The following is a 21,466-nucleotide window of genomic DNA, read 5'->3' as shown; positions in this document are numbered from 1 at the left end:
AAAAAAACATTAATTTTCTTTTAGAATGCTGCAATTAATGACATAAATCAAAATGTCAAAGTGCTATTATATTTTACATTGTGGAGTCAATGCTATAACATGTAAGCACATGCTTAATATCTACATATTACACATTAAAGAAATGTAATATTTGTAGTTTGGTGACTAAATGCTGCAAAACACAATGGCTAATGTCATAATGCTTTACCAATTATAACTATCAGCACCATTTCTTAAGTGCCAGCAATATATATCAAATCTCCCATCTTAAATGTTAAATGGTACTCAGTCCTATATAGCTTATATTGAAGTTCTATGGTCCGCTTTGGTCACCTAATTCGAAACCCATAATACAATACCAGTATTCCTTTATAGGACTATTAAGCCTAAAATACAAGTTTCCATAAAGTAAACATGTTTGCAGAGATATATGGAGGCCACCATAGCTCTATCTGAACATGCTAGTTGTTTTTTTATCACTATGATCCTCTGATCTCAATACTTTGAGTCACTGCCCTGGAAAAAGTATCTAAACAAGGAATTATTACTTCTTCGGCTTTCTTGATCTGCATACTTGTTCCATGACATTGATTTGCAAAGCATTAAAGCCAATGGGTGTACAAAAAAGTCAGGCAACTAGCATTCCCAGAAGGGTATAAGCAATGACAGATTCCTATCTCTTTCATTTTGGCTGCTTTCACACTGAGGAATGTTTGAAGCGATTTTGCTTCAAAAAAAGCACCAGAAAGGCTCAAGAAAGATGCTTTTCTATTTATGTGTTCCCACTGGGGTGTTGCACTTCCGCTGCGGTGTAAAATATCCTGCTGCTGCATTTTTTGGAGCATGAAATCAACAAAAACGCATCAAAAACGCCTTTAGAAACCTCAAAAATGCATCAGCTAAGCGTTTTCGGGGGAAGTTTTTGAGTCGCGTGTCCTTTAAAAAACACACCGCAAACGCTGCAAAAGTGCAGCAAAAGCACTCCATTAACGCATAGGCATTTCTGGTGCAAACCAGTGAGAAAGTAGCCTTAAACAGAAGCATTAGTAATAACAAACGCAAACATGTATGTAAAAGCCCTTATGCGTGTAATTCATTGAAGATATTCTAATTCTATGTTATATATGTCTATATTTGTCAGTGGCATTTGACAGTATTCAATATTACACTGGTGGACAGTAAGTCTGTTGAGAAAATACTTCCATACAGTACCACTTTTACCCTATATTTCTGGGTAATGGTAAACTAGTGTTTAATGTCCATTAACATAAAGTTCTTCAATATAAAGTTGTATTTTAGGATTACTGTCCTTTTATCTGAAAACATATTTCATAAACTCATTGCATTAGTAAACCCCTACCATTAGTCAACCCCAAAGGTGCAGCATCTACAGAAAATAGTTATGTTTTAGGAGTTAATGAGTTTTAAGGAAATCGGGGTGTGAAACTAACATAGCAGGGGAAGGGTATGCTAGTGAAAAGCATCAAATCTAAACCCCCGACTCACCAAGCTGCACTAACACTTTAATTCCCTAAATTCTGCTTAAGACATGCTAATGTGACCTCTCAAATAATATTACTGTATATCTCTTTAAAGTCTGCTTAGCACATTTAGGTGCCACTACAGTTGATAAGTTGGACTTAAAGTATAACCAAAGGCATTTTTTTCAGTTTTGAACAGAGTAGAGAGGGATTTGCTGTCTTTGCCCCCCGTTAAGGAGATTCTCGTTCTCTATTTGTCTTGATTATCATTATAATTGAAAATGAAGGTAAAAGAAAATCCCAATTTAAGGGTTGTCCCAAAAAAAGTAATAGTGGAGTAATCTTCCAATAGGCACACTAGTTCTGGTGACCTGGTTAGGGGTTCCTCTAGAAATTCCCTTAATTTGCAGAGAGTTCGTCTCACTTCCTGTTTGACTATGAGACAGGAAGTGAAAGAAATGCTCCACAATGGAACATAGATAGTAAAAAAATCTGACAAGGGTATAACCCCCCCTTGCTCTATCCAAAATGAAAAAATAAAATTCAACTTTAAGACAGGTAAACTCCCCCCCCCCTTTTTTTTTCTTTTCTTTTTTTTTATTTTTTAACACAAACGGTCCACATTTTGTTCCCACTACACCTTCCTGAGGTTATTATATTGCTTCACCTACTTGGCAGGTAGTTGTAACTGTAACTAGCTGTGCGCATTACAAATGCTATGCCCCAAATTTTAAGCTGATATGCAACCCCCAATGTGCGTAAAAGCCATTCAGCTTAATGTAAAATGCCCAGTAAGCATCAATAATACGTGGAATGGTATAAGTATTAAGGCAAGGTAATGTTGTACATTTTAAAGTAAGATTAATCCTGTGTTTATTCATAAAACACATTTTTCATTTAAATGGCAACCTGTAAGTGCCATGGCATCCTTTTTAAGAGGTATGCTCTATCATAATTCATCAGAAAATATATTTTTTTTTAATCATTTTAAAAATATTGTTCTTATACAAAGCCTGTTTGAAAGTGAATAAAGACACCTTTGGTAAGATGTGATTAAATAATATAGGCATTGCTGAGATGTCAATGTGCAAATATTTTAGATACATTGACCCAATCTAAAGCTGCATTCATTGCAATGTCATATTTTTTATCCCTAACATCAGTTTTAACTGGAAAACAAAATAAAATTCTTTTGCAGTATTAGTTAAACTGTCTATAAACAAATACATATATTTACATATTTTTATGAGGACTTAATGTACAGTTAAATTACATATACCTTACAAAATAGCCAAGCGAATAAATTACAGAAGACAGACAACATGGCTGGCGATACATAGTGCTCTAGAACATGTAGCTTGAGTCTGATTTTAGCAGAGGACTTTGAGGGATTTAATGTCTTGCATATACATTTTCTGTAAGAGAAAACAATTTAGTAAATAGCTAGAAAAAAATAAATAAATACAAAATTATTTTCTTATTTGCAGTTGGAACACTCACCTCTGTGATATTCTGGATTCACATTCTCGTAAATTGGGAATAAAGGGTTGTCCTGTTCATTTCGCAGTTTTCTGGCTCTCAACACATCTCGCATGCACTGATGTAGATACAAATACTGGCACTGGGAAGATGAATATAAGGCATACCATTTAATTAGAGACCAGAAATACTTTCAGTACATAATAGTGTAAAGTCACAAAAGTGTGTGTAAATAAATTATTTTTATTGTCCCAATTCATAACCGATAGACTAATAATGGAAAAATGAACAGAATGTTGACACTGGGTCTTAAAATAAATCTCTTATACAACTGTATGTTAGCATTGCTGACCTTTTCCTGAAAATACTAGTTATATGGCTGTTATGCTGATCGTGTAGCATCATTACCAGGAACAAATATTCCAATCAATGTGATGTTACTCTCATTACATTTACTACATATGTGTTCCTGGTACTTGCCTCAAAGTACTTAACATTTATGCCAGGACAATTTTGGTTGATCCTGCCAAAAATACAGTGAGCTTTTAACTTTCTGTACACTCTTCCTATGATGCACTGAAATCTCAAGCAGTGTAATTAGCCCTGTCTAGGTTCTCTCCTTGGTCTACAGAAGACCTCCCCCACATGTTATGGAGATGGTGGGAGACAACATTGCTTCTCCATAGATACAGTACAGTGGGTGGAAGTTGTCGTCTCATCATAGGAACTGTGTTACTGGCAGGATCACCAAGTAAAAAAGGGGATAAAAAGCATAAAAAAGAACACTAACGGAGCCACCAGATCTGACTAATAAGCTGGAACATATTAGATACACTTTATCCCAGAAACAGCAAGGCCAGTAGAACCTTCAAAAGGAGGTTAGTAATGGAAGCTGACAAATGTCTGTCCTAAAAGATTTCATTTAACCAGTTGCAGACTCTGGGCATGCTTGACACGCCAAAAAATGGAATGTCATCATTGTACACAGGGCGTGTCTAGTACGTCCAGTCCTTCTGCTCTGCTGTCAGGATTTCCCCTGTTACAATACAATGCAATTCAGCTGTAACTACCCAATAACTTTTTTTTTTTTTTTAATATTAACTGGACAGTGCAAGTCCTGGGAATAAAAGAGACATAGAACCTTATGACATTAACATTGGGCAAATAGGTAATTTAGCTGATTTGTACTAAGTTGGCAATGCTTGGTCGATCTATTACTGCTCCATACTAGGAGCAGGAACAAAAGCAAAGGTAGGTGGTGCTATGCTAGACCAGAAAATCCTCATTCTATTTGCAAAACATATTGTAGGGTCTCCCAAATTTTTGATCACCTCCATAAGTAGTGACAATTTTTGATCACCTCCATAAGTAGTTAAAACCAAGCATATGCGTCTGGCTTAGGAGCCGCAAGCTCCTCTCTCGCGGTGTGCATTCCAAACGCCGGATATGCGTTCCAAGCCTTCAGACCAATGGGCGGAAGTGATGTGGTTACGCTCTTGACGCGTTTCGTCACACTGACGAGTAGCTACTCCCGATGACGTCAGTGTGACGAAACGCGTTGAGAGCGTAACCACATCACTTCTGCCCATTGGTCTGAAGGCTTGGGATGCATATCCGGCAGTGCACACCGCGAGAGAGGAGGTTGCGGCTCCTAAGCCAGACGCATATGCTTGGTTTTAACTACTTATGTGAGTACCTGTTTTATGCTACTAAATAAAGGATTTTTGCAATACGATCCTTCACTATCAGAAGCATTTTTTCCCATATATGTCCTGGGATTGTCCTGGCTATTCCTTTCCCTTTTAATATTGATGCTGATGTAAGCCACCTATCACTTCTTTGGAGTGTGACCGGGTCAAGTGCGATAAGTCTGAGAGGAACAGGGACCAGACCCCTGCTGTATGGGAGTGATCCCTAGTATCGACCTGCGATTTACCCCTGCAGGGGTATCCAACTCTGGTAAGCGCGGGACTTACTGAAGGGGGAGCACCTTATCTCTCACCCACTTACCCACCCCGGGTCACTTCACTTTTTACACTTATTTGCACTTATTTAATATTGTATTGGACATTTTTTCTTGCAATTTTGCACTTTTCTCTGCACTTCATTTATTGGTTTTCATTTTTTAGTTTTATATACATGTTTTATACCTTTGTACTTTGCACCATATATATATTCAATAACGGCCATATATATTTATATAATTTTTGATCGTTTACTGATTTTATCACTATAGGCTCACACATAAGGTTGTGTGACGTCTCCCCACCACAGGTGGTCTGATTAATTTTTTCCTTTTAGTTTTATTTATATATATTCTTATTATGAATTAGGGTGATCATACTTTTTGCACACAGCACTTTTTTCATATTTCGGATCCTTTATCTATTTATTTATTTATACTCTTAGTGGTTCACAGATCCACCCTTTGGCACTTTGCACTTTTTTGCACATAAGTGTGAATATATATGGTTTTATTGTTGTTGATGTTCAATGTATGGATATTGTATACTACCAATAGGTTGTGTTATTACATAAAAAATCATTCATTGATACCTACATCCCATACTATATGCTAGAAAATCCCAATGTCCAATAGAATATTGGAAAATTGGGAAAGAAAGGGGGCTTTGGGGGGGACTTTAGTGGTATCGTACTCAGAAAAGTGTGTCAACTAAAGAGTTACATAAAAAGTATATATTTATTTGAGAATTATGTTAAAATAGCTTTCATAGCTTACAAAAAACTGACATTACATCACAAATATACAGTAATTCATACATATATAACCAATGCAGAGCTGGTAATTTAATAGTGGAATTAATGATGGATGAATTCCTCCATATTAGGAGGTAGGGCTCGGTAGGCCTCCTCCATTATTCTTGCCCGACATGTTTCGCAGCAAAGAATTGCTTCCTCAGGGGCGAACAGAATTCATTAAAGATTACCATCAATTAACTGGTCATTCAGTACATACTAGTGGACAAAAAACGTTGAATGGGGGTGGATAGAGGCAGCAGACTTGAGTTGTTCAGGATTTAACTTAGGGTTCGTTTTATCAGAGGAAGATGTGTTTCCACAACCATATCGCCAATGCTGCTTTTTATGTCCCAAATTGGAGCACGAAATAACACCTTGCAGCGGTTTTTTGATGATGAATTTAAATGCTGTAATGCTGCGCTATCTGAGATTCTATTGGACATTGGGATTTCCTAGCGTATGGATATTGTAAGTGACGCAATATTTATTTATATATTGCACTAGTCACTTTGCCTCACATCACGGTGAGTTTAGTCTTTACATTTTATCCAACATTGAGTACCTACTATTAGAATCCCACTCTACACATCCATTATATATCTTTCATTTGGCAGCGCCAATCACTTCTCCCTTCTTATACACAAGAAGAGGATAATGTACAGATATGCATGATAAAAAGGATGAATAGGTCACTGCAGAGACAGCATGGAGATTAAACGAACCCAGAACTACTGGTTCTGAAAAGGAACTAATAAATGAATGATTCATTCATTCATTAGTACCTCCTTCCTTACCTTCCTCCATTGAAAAACGAAAGGGGAAGACTTACTAATGTAAACATTATACTGTTTACATTGGTGATCGCTGTGATTGGTCATAACCATGATCACATGGTACAGAGCTCATCAGATCAGCTCTGTACACAGTTACTGTGAACTACTATTGATAAAAAACGCTGCATAAAAAAGCATCTACCACTTTGCCACTTAAAGACATATGGCAGTAGGTAAGAGGTTAAAGAAAGATGGTTAGTTACAGGATATTACCTGATATTATGTGGAAACATAAGCATCAGAAAGCATGACAATAAAGAACAAGGCATTTCAGGGCATAAACTACAAGCTCTACAGTTTGACTAAATTTTACATATGGCATTCTACCTTCCCCCAGATAGGACGTTGATAAATGATAAAATAAAAGTTTTTTTGATGGAGGATTTTTTGCACCCTCTCGCACATAAGGCCAGGTACATCAATATAAACTTTTACTGTAGTAAATGGTCATATATTATTGTGTCTTGCATAGTCAGGAAGTTATGAAATGTGCACAGACTTTATTTAAGCAGTTATTATAGGCACTCTTTCTGATTCTTAGATTTTCTTATTTGTATAGACTACACGCTTTGCCATGTTCCCTGTCTGACAGCTGATAAACTTCCCTCCCCATTATACAAAGGAACAAATAGATTGGAGTGGTGGTTAGATTATAGCCAGAGTGGTGATATTCTTTCTGGTACTGAAAATGGCTATCATCTCTCAGGCGGTCCCAACTCATGTCAGCCATTGACAGCTAGCATTTGTAAGCTTGTACAGAATTACTTGGAAAGGAAAAGTTGTATTGGTAAAGTTGTACTGTGTATACCAGTTAGAAATAATGAAAAAGAAAACATATCCACCATGACGGAAGAAAATATTTTTTTCTTATTGTTGAACTAAATCTATAGCAGCCTATTTCTCTTGATTCATTACCCTCCAACCAGCCCCATCATTTTCAGTCTAGATTATACATTGAAAATTGTAGGTATCAGTTACTGCAGAGGGAAAATATGATGGTGCTATAAAGAATGTCCCTTCTATTGCAAATGGAAAACATATTTCTAATAAACCCCTTGATTGAAATAGAAAGCCTCATCTTTCATTCCCTGCTATTGAAGTTATGCTTAGATTTCCTTCATTTACATACAAAAAGGTTGGTTAATTTAAAAGCTACATTTTAGTAGTAGGTAAAACTAGATGAGATAAGACAACCTCTGGCTTCTGAAGTCTTGGGGTCCTTTCAGGCCAGTGATGTCAGTTCTGATTAGCAGGGAATCTGTGAACAGATTCCCTGCAGATTTGGAAGAGAATGGAATACATGTCATATTTGTGACATTCTTGACTGTTCAGTTTTTTCCTGCATCTTGTTATGGACCCACGTTAGATCTTTGATTGCACATGATTGGATGTCAGTTAGAAAGTCAGCAGACATTTGCTCCCTTCACTAAGCGAAACTTCCCTTGCAAAGTGAACAGCATATTTAGCTTTGCTAATCAAACCCTCAATCTCCTTGCACAGGTCTTTTGTATACCAGTCTACTCAACTGTGTAAAATGTTCTGGTCACTAGAGACCTGGTGTTTTGTTGTGCTACACAGCAGAACAGAGTATAAATGACAAGAGGCAGCAGTCCTGTCCAGAGGCACTATGAAAGCCCTGAACAATCAGTAGTCATTTGCAAGCCCTCATTGACACAAGCCTCCTAAATTTGTTTTATATGAAAGCAGGAGAAACTGATCTGGGAAGCATAAAAAAAATTTAGACTTAGCACATCAATTTTTCTTGCATTTAAAGTTACGTGCATTTACTTCATACATTTAGACACATTTAGAATTTCTAATCTGGCCCTGGATGCACAGATTTTCATTTTTCTATTTAAACACACTGTGCATTAGACCATTTAAAATAATTACAAGCATTTAGAAATGTCCTATTACAAAAATGTAAATGCAGATAATCATATAAATGCCCGTGTAAATGAGGCCTAAAACTTAGATTAAGGTAATCTGAGTAGACGCTTTATTTTGATAAGATTTAGAAAGCCATTAGCAAAAGCTTAAATGATCTCCTGTATTATTTTCTAAACTATCCTAGAATTTTAGTTTTTTTGCTACATTGCCAAGGTCAAAAGCTACAGTTTCTGCCTCTATATGCATTAAAAAAAATATTATTGGGTTTTGATTCCTGTGTGGGATCAATGTTCCTGATAAAAGTATAAATCCCAGAGAAAAGTATACACACTGCCACACATACAAGCCTTGGTTTATCTTTCTTTAAAAATCAATTAAAAACTGTGGTATTTCCCCACCTATAATCAATTTAAAGTGGTTGTAAGCCCTTACATATACCCAGTAAAGGGTCTATCCTTAGGTGATACACAGAGATTAAACAAATCCTCCTACATAGGTTGTATCTGTCTATCTGCATCCCTCTCTTCTCTACATCCGTTCAAAGTCCAGAATTTATAAGCTTGTCTGAGAGTTCAGAAAAAAGAGACAGAGAGCTAAAATTACACTCTGCAGAGCTCAGTGAGGAGAGCTCTGAGAGCTGATTGGAGGGAAGAGACAGCCCTCCTACACACAGCACACAGGAACAGAGCTGAGGCTGTCAATCTGCTAGAGTTCTCTCCCCTGTCACATTTTTTCTCTTGGTGTAAGGAAAAATTGTCAGAAGTGATTCATGCTCATAGCAGAGGAACGGAGCAGCAGACAGAAATTACACTTAGCACTTTTAAATGAGACAAGTACCTACTATAGAGGGATATGCTTTGTTCATAATTCATGTCTGAGGTTTACAACCATTTTAAGGGAAAAAGAGGGACATCAACTCACTTATATCAATCTCATTAAGGTGGTGTCCTCGGAACATAATAGTAGCTACACCAACAAGGGATGGAAAACCCTGTAACAAGTCAACTATCTAATGAAGTTCCATATGAGAACAGCTGCTGTTTTCCCTAAACCTAATTACAAAATAATACAATCAAACAAAAAACAATGGATAAATAGCAAAAAATCTTCCACCGTTCATCATAAAAACAAGTGACAACGTTGTCAAATGTGGTACTAATGCCCAGGCTTTTTTTTATCTTTCTGCAAGATTTGAAAGCCAGCTTGTCCCAAATTAGTTAAATCACCGTTGTCCTCCTACTAAAATACGCCGTGACACCTAGGACTTCTCTAAAGAAAAAGTGATGTTCGTTCCTGTATTTTAAGTGGAATCTATCCAATGTTTTCTCTGCCAAAACCCAGTGTGATTTATTACAATACAAAATGATCTAAGTGTTACATGCATAAAATTCGCATCCATTTAACAGTTAAATGTAGTAAAAATTGCTTGATTTGCATTGACGCCATTACAATGCATGGTAAATGAATACCTTCTTGATGCAATGATACTGAATTGTATTGTTAATGTACAAAAACATTCTCTAAAAATTGACTCAGTTATACCATTACAACACAGAAAAAAGGATTTTTTCTAGGCTGAAATATAAAGAGTGTATAATTCTCAGGAAGGAATGTTTTTGTGATGGTTCGGGTAAGATGTGTTATTATAGAAAAGTGCACTGTGACTGTGAATACTGAATGACACTCCACTTTTCTAGATAGCTTTTTGTGTGCTAAAAATGAATATTTATGTAGAGTGAAAGAAGACAAATTAAGAGTCTAATGTAAGCTGTTGATAGATAAGATGTTTGTATGATAAGTCAGGAAAAATGGTTAATTAATCAGTTATGTAACAAAAGAGAGGTAGTGTATACTGATACTAGATGGTACCTTATTTATGTAGTTGATAGAACAGTCTAACATTTCGTAAGTGTTAGCAGATGAAGAAAAGTACTATTGGTTTCCTCTGTAAGCTGTGATCAGACTGTGGGCAACATCACTGAAAACCTGTACTTACAACACTATATTGTGTCATAAAATGTAGCCATGGGGTTATTTTTATTGTCTGCATACAAAATATAATAGAATGTATTCAAAAAGCTATTTGTTTTGCATTAGCATTTTTCTAATTAAAGTTTAACTCCAGTTAAAAAAAAACCTTTGAACAGAACAATGAAGGATTAGAACCCCTGTAAGGTTTCTATTGATCAAAAGATGTAGATGTAAAGAGCTGGCTTTTTCACTTTTAAGGTCACTGGTTGGACCGCGCTCGTCAATCAGGGGACCACAGAATAGAGTCTACCAATGGTCATCAGCCAAAATGTTTCAGGGGCTCATGTTCTCCCCTATTGCACTTTATCGATAGATTTTTAGTCATGTCTTTCACCCCATTGGGAATATTTGTCCTCACCTCCATTGAGGTTACCAAGATGAGAGACTAGAAGTATATCTTCATTAGGGACATGGACAGAAAGTAAATACTACTTACCAGCTGAATTACAATCAGCGTTTTATAAGATTTTTTAGGTTCACACCATCTTTAAATTAAATGCTAGTCTGGGGAAGAGTATAAAGCTTTATACAAATTTTCTTAGAATGCTATCCATGAATGACATGTAGTCTAAATGGCTCAGACTGGAATGCCACCTGTGTTTAAAGCAATGATTTGTGGCAATGTCAGTTGTTGTAGAGATAACATCTTACAGTGACACTAAACAAAATACTTATTCTGCAAAAATAATCCATTCACATCCACTACTTGATGGTCCTGGCAATCTATTGTACATTATAGTACTGTGTTTATCTGCCTCCTTATAACATCCTCTGTGAGCTCCCGAGACCCTCTTCCCCTCCCACGTTTGCATGTTTGGAACAAGCAGTGCATGTTAGTTGTGGTCACATGCACTTCTCTATGCAGTGTACAAACCCCATAGTCCATAGTCCATCTTGGGAGCGAGCAAGAGAGGGTGGTTAACCTTCCTAAATACAGTGGTGCCATGGAGAACAACCACAGCCACTCTGTATCACAGCAGCAAAAAATAAATATTTTGAGATTTGGTAGAGGCTGAGAGAAATAGAATGTGTATTTTGAGTTAGGAATACGTTCTTGAATAGAATTTAAAGCGGTGTTCCACCCCTCCCTCCAAAAATTAAAAGTCAGCAGCTACACATATTGTAGCTGCTGACTTTTAATATTAGGACACTTACCTGTCCTGGAGTCCAGTGATGTTGGCACCACAGCCAATGTTTTCATCAGCTGTCGGGTGCTGCCACCGCCATTGCCGGTAAGGGAACCCGGCAGTGAAGCCTTGCGACTTCGCGGCTGGATCCCTGCTGCACATGTGGCCGGATCCCTGCTGCGTGCGCCCTCATACTGGCCCAGAAGCATAGCAAGGAGGAGGAGGGGGCCGAACTTCTGACGTACCTCGCCGTGGTAAGGTCTGACGGAAGTGGGGACAAGGTACATGTCAAAAATGGGTACCCGCTCCCTCCCCGAAAGGTGCCAAATGTGGCATCGGAGGGGGGGGGGGAGGGGAGGAGACAGATAGGTGGAAGTTTCACTTTTGAGTGGAACTCTGCTTTAAGTTAACTTGCTGTTTAAATACTATAGAATTGCTGAGAACACTAAAGACTGGAGTCAAGCCTCTGATTACAATGTACTATTGTATTATTTAATTTTTTTCCTTTAAACAAATTTAACCCACCAGGTGCAATGCATAGATAATCCATAATGTATTCAATGAATGAGAATGCTGTGGTTTGCCAGGCTTACCTCGGTCTGGACCATATGAGCACGGTGAAGCCGGAGGTCATACACTGCCCCATAAATGTCCACTGAGTCTTTGGTATCAATTTGCTGAAGAGTCCTGTCCAGAGCTATGAAGGTCCCTGTTCTGCCAACACCAGCACTGCAAACAGATAATTGAGCATAAGACCTTAAATTTAGTTATCAGGATATCATGTAATTCTAGATTCTATGATATTTGGATTTGAATCTGTCTCTTTACTATACAACACAGTACATGTTATGTCAAAGCCAAACTATACTCACCTGTTCTCCAGTGCTGTGATCCCCCCAGCCACTGACATCTTCAGCCTCATAACTTCCAGGTATCAATCCCTGACAATTTTAATTGGCCAACCTGAGATGGTGTCATTCCCATGCATGAGCTGCATGTGCGGAGCTCAGTGTACAAGGTGGAAAGGCAGGTAAGGGAACATTGAAGTGGGAGTAAACTCCCATACATGAATTTTACCTGTAGGTAAGCCTATAATAAGGCTTATCTATACGTACTGTAAATATTTTCTAAACATGCACCGCTTTAAATTTTTTTTTCTTATTTATTTTACCTTTAATTTTTTATTTTAACACTGTCCCTTAAAAAAAAAAAAAATGTTGATCACTTTTATTCCTATTACAAGGAATGTAAACATTCCTTGTAATAGAAATAAGCAGGATAGGTCCTCTTTAATGTGAGATCTGGGGTCAAAAAGACATCTACACTTAAAAGCAAAAAAAAAAAGTCATTTTTTTTTTTCAGTATGAAAAAAAAATGGGCCCTTGGGAGGAAGCGACATATGACATCGCTCCGGTCCTCCAAGGCCATATAGTTGAGTGAGGGCCAACTCAGTGACAGCACCTAAGAGGACTGGATTGTTTTCCCCGCTACTGGCGGCTCTGGTAAGTTGGAAAAATGACTGGGAAGCGGCAGGGTAGGGGCACCTCTCCCGCCCATAAAAGTGATCCCGCAGTGAATCCGCCACTGGTACCACTTTTATGTGAAAGAGGACCACCCACCCTGTAAGAAAATACTAGGGTTATGTCAGCTATCTGCTGCCCTAACAGTAGTATTTAACGTCAAAATACCGATGTAAAACTGCGGCTGGCTGTCCAGAAGTGGCTAATGTACGTGCAGCCGGTGACATCACCGGCGCATGTCCATGTGCTCTGAATGAACAGCCAAAGGGGCTGTTCCTTCAGAGTCCAGTCTGTAAGCAGGGGCTCCTGCACGTATGGGTGGGAGTGACGTCATCGCGGTTCTGATCACTCACAGCCAGAGTCCACAAGCCAAGAAGGAAGACCGGGTTAAGATGGAAGCCCTGTCGGCGGTGACAGCTCACTGCTGGAAAGGCTTAGTTCTAAGGTAAGTTTCACATAATGTGCTAGTATGCGATGCATACTAGTACAATATAGTTTTGCCTTGTAGGTTAAAAAAAAAAAATGCCGGCGGTTTACTACCGTTTTGAGGTTATGAATGAAGCTACCAAATTGTAAAAAAACAGTCTTATATCTGTCTCATGTGAGTCAATTGTATACAGGTAACCAAAAATATAAAAGATCAATTTATAAACTTGCAAATATTCAATAAAACATTATTTAAAAAAAATAAAACATATACATTTACCTTGAATTGCTCACCAATTCTGCCACTTACTACATTTGTTGTCTCTGGTAATTTCTCCCTGACTACAACATAGTAATCATTATCGGGGTTTTTTTTTCTAATTGGCATAAACAGAAGTTTATGAAATTTCATCAAGGCAGCTGAGCAAGTTACTAGATATTTCTCTTGAGGCCCTATTGTCAGTTCTGTATGTCCTTGTACAATTCATTTATATAGCAGTGCCTAACCTTAATGACAAATGTCAGTGATGATACACGTTGTCCAGGACACACTAGTCAGACACAGATAAATTTATATGGCTGTGTGACACCTTCAGTAATTGACAGATTTCGAAATTTTTAGAGGGAGAAATCACACACAAACATGCTTAACATGTTTAAATACATATACAGTGATGTTCGGGCAAGTAAAAAACTATCACTGGCATTCGAATTGCACCATTACAAAATTTTGTAGCTCGGTAGAGCAATACCATTTATATAATGGTTCTGGTTAATTAAAAAAATACCGTGGATTAAGTACAGATGTGCTTAGTATTAAGGGATAGACCGATATGTTTTTTTCAGGGCCGATAGCGATACCGATAACGTATCGGCTGATATGGGCCGATATTTTGTACATTTAAAGTTTTAAAAAATAAAGACAATTTTTGACACAAATCTGGTACTGAACATGTTAATTTACTGCTTAAGGGCTGGTTGGCACCCTATGATGGGTGGCTGGCTGGCTTCCAGTGGTGGGTAGGTGGCTTGCTGGCACTCTGTGGTGGATGGCTGGCTGGCTGGCACCCTGTGGTGGGTGGCTCACAGGCTGGCACCCTGTGGTGGATGGCTGGTTGTCTGGCACATTGTGGTGGGTGGCTGGCTGTCTGGCACCCTGTTGTAGGTGGCTGGCTGGCTGGCACCCTGTGGTGGGTGGCTGGCTGGCACCCCGTGGTAGGTGGGTGGCTGGCACAGGGACTGTGGGTGGCTGGCTGGTACAGGGCCTGTGGGCGGCTGGCTGGTACAGTGCCTGTGGCTGGCTGGTACAGGGCCTGTGGGTGGGTGGCTGTTTGGCACCCTGTGGTGGGTGGGTGGCTGGCTGTCTGGCACCCTGTGGTGGGTGGCTGGCTGGAACCCTGTGGTGGGTGGGTGGCTGGCTGGCACCCTGTGGTGGGTGGGTGGGTGGCTGGCTGGCACCCTGTGGTGGGTGGGTGGCTGGCACAGGGGCTGTGGGTGGCTGGCTGGTACAGGGCCTGTGGGTATGTGACTGGCTGGTACAGTGCCTGTGGCTGGCTGGTACAGGGCCTGTGGGTGGGTGGCTGGCTGGCTGGTACAGAGCCTGTGGGTGGCTGGCTGGCTTGCTGGTACAGTGCCTGTGGCTGACTGCTGTGGGTGGGTGTATGGCTGTGTTACACTCCCGCGAGACTAGTCCCAACTCCAGACGAGGCTTTCCAAGGTGAGTGAGGCGGCCTAAGAAGGCAGAATGATGTCACAAAAATATCGGCAATATCGGCCATTTCCGGGGCCGATACCGATATATATCAGGGAAAGTGCATATCAGCCACCGATATATCGACCTTGCTGATAATCGGTCTATCCCTACATAGTATAATTATGATAAAAGATCCCATGAACATTCATTCCCCAAAAATGCAACTAAAAGACTTGGAGGTTAAATGTTTGGGAAAGCAAGACAAAGAGTTCTAATTCTTAGTGTATGTATAGTCAATATTTTTTTTTTTTTTTTAATGGAGCAGGGTTTTTTTTACCTCTATCAATTTATTATTGCTGTCTTTGTCCCCCCGATTTGTAAACTAAGTCAAAGTGTGTTTTCGCCCCTCTATTTGTCCTGGTGACCATCATCATTTCAAATCTTAGAGTTATCAGTAAAACAAGAGGGAATTATGGGAGTTAATTTACTAAAACTGGAGACTGCAAAATCTGGTGCAGCTGTGCATGGTAGCCAATCAGCTTCCAGGTTTTATTGTCAAAGCTTAATTAAACAAGCTGAAGTTATAAGTTGATTGGCTACTACAGTATGCACAGCTGGAGCAGATTTTGCACTCTTCAGTTTAAGTACATCAACCCTTGTGATTCTTAGGGCCCTTTACACACGGGCTTTCCGATCAGGTCTGCCTGTCAGTTTTTCTGGCAGACTTGATCTGACCCACCATTTGCCCTTATGGAGCAGCGGATGTCAGTGGTGACATGTCGGCTGACACCCATCCCTATCTGATCCGATCCTGTCCACCAAATCCAGACGAATATTGACCTTATTTTCCATCCGTCTGGAGGGTGGTATCGGGATGAAAATGGACAGTCGGTCAGTTTTCATCTGATCACCCCATAGAGAAGAGCGGGACAGACCTGTCATCCGCCTGCTCAGCAGATCGATCCCCGCTGAGCAAAGCGGAGTCCGCTGAGAGGACCGCCCATGTGAAAGGACCCATACAGTGGTGATAAAAGTTCCAGTGACAACTGTCTGAAAAAAATTCCCAAATAGGATACAGTCAGCAAAAATGTAACAGGGGTTCTTAGGTCTTTCCTACTTTATAAAAAAAAAAAAAAGTTTTGGTACTACGTACTATGAAGCTGTAAGTGTAGTATCGGTAACCCATAGCAACCAAAAAGAATTATCTCTACTGAAGTCATACCAGATTAAGATGAACCTTGAACTATTTATATAGTTTCTGAATGTAAGAAACAGAAAATTATTGAGGAAGACTAAAAGAATCCTGGCAGTCCCAAAATAACTTACCTCCCTGTCAGGAAGCTAATACAGCTAGTTCTCATTTTCATGCAACTAATGCTCATTTTTGCACAGCTAATGATCATTCCCATGCAGCTAATGCTCATGCACTTGTACCAGCACACAGAAAAGCTTGGACTAATATCCAACGTGCACTGACACCTAGGCGCATATCTGTGTGGTCCATGTGCCTTGGCGCCAATCTGCCTATTTAAAGGAGATCCCGGTGTGTGCTAATCTCTGGATGTTCTTCAGCTTTCCCGTGACCCGTGTTCTTGCTTGCTGACTGATCTTCTGTTGCTGACTCGGCTTGTTCCTGACCTTGCTCTGTTGATTCTGGGCACCAACCTCGGCTTGCCTCTGGCTATTCTCTGCCTGCTTCCCTTGTACTGACCTCGATTTGCCTCTGACCATTCTCTACCTGCTTCCCTAGTACTGACCTTAGCCTGCTCCTGAGTTTGCTCTGCCTCATTCCCTGGTACTGAACTTGGCCTGCTACTTGACTTTGCTGGAGATCTCTTTACAAAGATTTGTTCTATGTGCCTATGATACAAGTTCTAGAAGTGACATAATTTTAGCCATACCTGCAATGTACCACTGTAGGACCAGTTCCTGGAGTTCTGTTTATATAATCTCTGACTGTCCTCACAAACTGAATTAAAGACTGGGTGGTTTCAGGGACTCCATGATCAGGCCACACGGTGTAATGGAAATGCCGAACCAGCCTGGCTGCATCCAATTGATCTTCCTGTAAAAAAAAAAACAAAAAAAAAACAAGAAATTAGTTATATCCTGTAAAAGAATAAACTCTGCAGTGAGAGGTTTTCATATATAAACCACTATAGACAGGACAGGAATTTTTTTATGCAACTTCTTATTGGCATTACCATTGTAGGTTTCAAATATTGAAAAACAAGCATTGTTCATTTTTAAATGCTGAAACTATTCAAAGTGAGCAATTCATTTGATTAAATAACCCATATTCAATGCATTGTCAGCGTGCTGTTCTTCTCTACCATGCATACGCCATTTCTTGAACACAGAAACAACCTTGCTGAATTCTTTTATAACATCATGTCAAGACAATTCTAAAAGGTTCTGATCCTCAATGGATGATTAGAAGAGATCACATATTTTATAAAGTTTGTACAGTGAGTTTGCATTGATGAACAGTAACAATTATATTTATTTTTTAAAAGTATAACTTCTGTCTGGTTTGTAAGAGACATGATAAAAACCATCTCCATCAATGGAACAATCATTCTTGAACTGGGGTGCAGGACCTTTGACACTATCTGTCTTACACAAAGTTTGGCCTTTTAACATCTCTACCTAACATCTCTACCCAACAATTGGAGACAGTTTACTTCTTTAGCAACTTAAATCGAGGAACTAACACTCACGTAGACTTCCTGACACCAACAATTGGGTTTTATAACTAGAAAAGGTTTGTTATAGAACTTTCACACCTCCCATCCTGTTCCTGGACATTTAACCTCTACACATTCCATGGCGATTAGATTGAGGTGTTTAGAGTGAAACTTCACTCTCCCAATCTTTATTGATTATTTTTAATCCTCATGCTGCTAACATTAGTAAATAGATAGGAAATTATATTATATTTACTTGTTTAACTTTATTTTTTTTTTTTACATTTCTTCAGTTACTTTGTGGGTTCCATGCCTAGGCGAATGATGTCATACATCCCAGGAGTCTTCAGGAGGGGAGGATGGGTTTTCTCAGCTAAGCACACTCTCCTGCATACATACCTGAGTTAAGAGCAGGATTTTTTTTACCAAAAATATGTGGCAGAATACAAATTGGCCTAAAATGATGAAAACATTCTTATTGGGAATGTTATATAGCAGAAAGTAAAAAATATTGTTTTTTTTTTCAGAATTGTCACTATTATTTTGTTTATAGCACAAAAAATAAAAATCACACAGATGATCAATTACCACCATAAAAAAGACATCAATTTTATTTGGGTACAGGGTTGCATGACCGCACAATTTTCAGTTAAAGTAATGCATTCCCGAATCGCAAAAAAATGGCCTGGTCATTAAGGGGGTAAATCCTACCTATCCAGAAGTGGTTAAAGGTGGAGGTTACTGACAGGTGATGGATAACTTAAAGCGGAGTTCCAGCCTAAACACACACTCACCTATCCAACGGTCCAGCGATGTGGCCGCCGAAGCCTCGCTCTTCTCCCTCTCTGCTCTGCGGCGCCGGCATCACTGGTGTGGGCACCCGGCTGTGACAGTTTGCGGCTTCACAGCTGGTGTGGCCGGCAATCTTCTGGGACCTCTGACATGTCCCAGAAGATTGCAGGGAGGGAGAGAGGAGAACTTCCGCTCAGGGCACCGCGGCGCTCCGAGCGGAAGTGGGAGCGGGTACCTGTCAAAACTAGGTACCCACTCCCCCCCCCAAAAAAATGACATGCCAAATGTGGCATGTCAGGGGGTTAGAACTACCTAAAGCGGAAGTTCCACTTTTGGGTGGAACTCCGCTTTAATCCGGCCCTTTATTAAGTCTGGTTTAAAGACTAATGTTGAGAGAAATTGTACTTTTTTTCTACAGCCTTAGTTTTCATAGCTTTGGGGGATTTATGGAAATGACACCTTACTAAATACAAAATTATTTGTCCCAAAACATTGTGTATTGGTTTGTTTAGAAGAATGCATATATGTATATAGTGTGCCTACATTTTTGGGATGCATTTCAATTGTATCCGTATAATAATAAAATTCTTTACAAAGAGCAATAGAAAATTGGACCCTAAGCAAAGGTTTCAGTACTGACACATTGTTTGTGATTGCTGCGATATATCATTTTTCATAGCAGCAGGTTGTCAGGTATAACTTTCCTTTAGGCACAGTCGTGCTGTCATAGCTAAATGCCACACTGCAAACATGGCCGCCACCCCATCAATCAATCTTTTTTAGTAAGTCCTTGAGTAGATTCTGCATTTCAGAAAATTAGCAGGCTGACCTTTTCTTAAATATTAGGTCCACCCTTGTTGCAGCCAAAGGCACAGATCATCAATTACAGAAAAGTTTTTCAAAATAAGAATTACATATTGTGTATTCTGCCATCGATTTTAAGTGCTTGATAAATGAGACTGAGCAGCAGTAGAAACTTTCACAGTGTTTAATCTCAATATGAAGAAAAACATCTTACACTGCAGATTTTGAATTCTCTTATTGTCCACTCGGGTAGTACAGACTCTGACAGCATTTGAACTATGAGGTCTCCATAATACAAGGAATCTTGATCAAAAGGCCAGTAATGATCACATTTTACCTGTAGAGAGAAAGAGAAGAATCATTTAGCTTGTCACATATGTGTGTTTTACAAAGTAATGGCATAGTTCAACAACAGTGTCAGTGTAAAACAAAGAATATTGCATGGAGTCGTGCCATAGTCAAGAAATCATAAGAATTAGATGCAAATCTATTCTTAGTTAAGGAGTTACTGATACTGTTTATGTACATACAGTATATGAGTGTATTCATAAAAATAAAAAATGTATATATTTGTTATTGTATTATTAACGCTGAACTCCAGCTTTTGTTACATTTATACAATAGAGTCTTAGTCATTCATAGAAAGTAATGTATTCTAGCAATGAATACAAAGCTCCCTCTGACTGGCCCACCTCTCTGACTCAGCCAATCAGAAGAAGCTTTGTATTCATTGCTAGAATCCATCGCTTTCTATGACTGGCAGATTTTATTGTGTTTTGGGTATGAGACAGGAAGTCCCGGCTCGCACCGAGAACACAGTGCTGTATGCTATATGTAGCCTCAGCTGCATACAGTTAATACAGCGCATCCAGCGGCCTCACATGTTAGAGAGGGACATAGCTGGTTTGGGCCAAACCAACTATGTAAAGTGTAACAAAAGCTGAAGTGATTCTAAAGGAAATAAAAAAAAAAAAACATATTATACTTACCTGCTTTACGCAATGGTTTTGCCCAGAACAGCCCTGACCCTTTACTTTATGGGTCCCCCATTGGTGGTCCTGGCTCCTCCCCCCTGCCAAGAGCCCTCATTAGATAGCTTTTTGCTAAGGGGTACTCAATCAGGCTTGATTTCAAGCCACGTTCTGTGTGTCACCCACAAAGCACAGCTTGGATCTGACCCCTGTTTTCTCCTCACTGGCTGTGATTGACTGTGTGAGCCAATTAGGAGAGAGAGAAGCGGGAGAGCCATTGTTTTCATGCACATCGCTGGATCAAGATGGAACTCAGGTTAGTATAAGGAGGGGTTGGGAGGGGGAGCTGCACCCAAAAGGTTTTTTACCTTGAAATAAAACACCTTGGGTCTTTAGAACCACTTTAACAATTCTATATAGCCATTCAATTTATATTCTTAGCCATTAAGGTAAAGTTAAACATCAACACAGTTCTTCTGCTGTACAGATTGTTCATTGTCTCTGTATAATAACAACTTAATGTGTATGTACACCTTAACACTGACCAATGTAACTATACATATATCGTATCTGTGGGATCCCTCTTGCGGTTAAAAATTACTGAAGTAAACACCATTACTCTAGTGATCTCAACTAGTTATGGGTCCCATGCCAAGGTCAAAAACTTGGCACAAGCGTCATTCAAAGAATGCTTTGCATTTCCTCAGTGAATGCAAAGCATTCTCTGATTGGACAGATTGGGGAGCATGACATCACTGCCCTGTCTCTCCAATGCATCCAATCAGAGAACACTTTGCATTTATTGAGAAAAAGCAAAGCATTCTCTGAATGGCATCTGTGCTGAATAGCCAACCTCCTGTGTTCACAATGCAACAGGGCGCCCACTCGGCACAGAACCTGGAAACTAGTGAATATCTCTGAAGTAGCGTTGTTTACTTCAGCCATTTTCAGCTTCTAGAGGAATCCCACAGA

At 39.3% G+C, this 21,466-nt stretch overlaps 1 protein-coding gene across 1 annotated transcript in view; it reads right to left on the bottom strand.

Annotated features, from left to right (window-relative positions):
* Nucleotides 1-2,069: 2,069 nt before the first annotated feature.
* Nucleotides 2,070-21,466, bottom strand: part of PTPRB (protein tyrosine phosphatase receptor type B) — a 213,600-nt gene continuing 194,203 nt past the window's right edge. The window contains exons 30-34 of the mRNA XM_082256081.1: nt 19,738-19,860; nt 17,142-17,305; nt 12,195-12,330; nt 2,982-3,102; nt 2,070-2,896 (exon numbers count right to left, since the gene is read on the bottom strand). Coding sequence (XP_082112207.1) covers nt 2,874-2,896; nt 2,982-3,102; nt 12,195-12,330; nt 17,142-17,305; nt 19,738-19,860 — 567 coding nt within the window. The 3' untranslated portion in view covers nt 2,070-2,873. The remainder of the gene's footprint in view (nt 2,897-2,981; nt 3,103-12,194; nt 12,331-17,141; nt 17,306-19,737; nt 19,861-21,466) is intronic.

This window comes from Pelophylax lessonae (assembly GCF_965119305.1).
Source record: "Pelophylax lessonae genome assembly, chromosome: 4".
Taxonomy (NCBI): Eukaryota; Metazoa; Chordata; class Amphibia; order Anura; family Ranidae; genus Pelophylax; species Pelophylax lessonae.
Note: the sequence above shows the minus strand (reverse complement) of the source record. Positions and strands in the feature narration are given on the sequence as shown.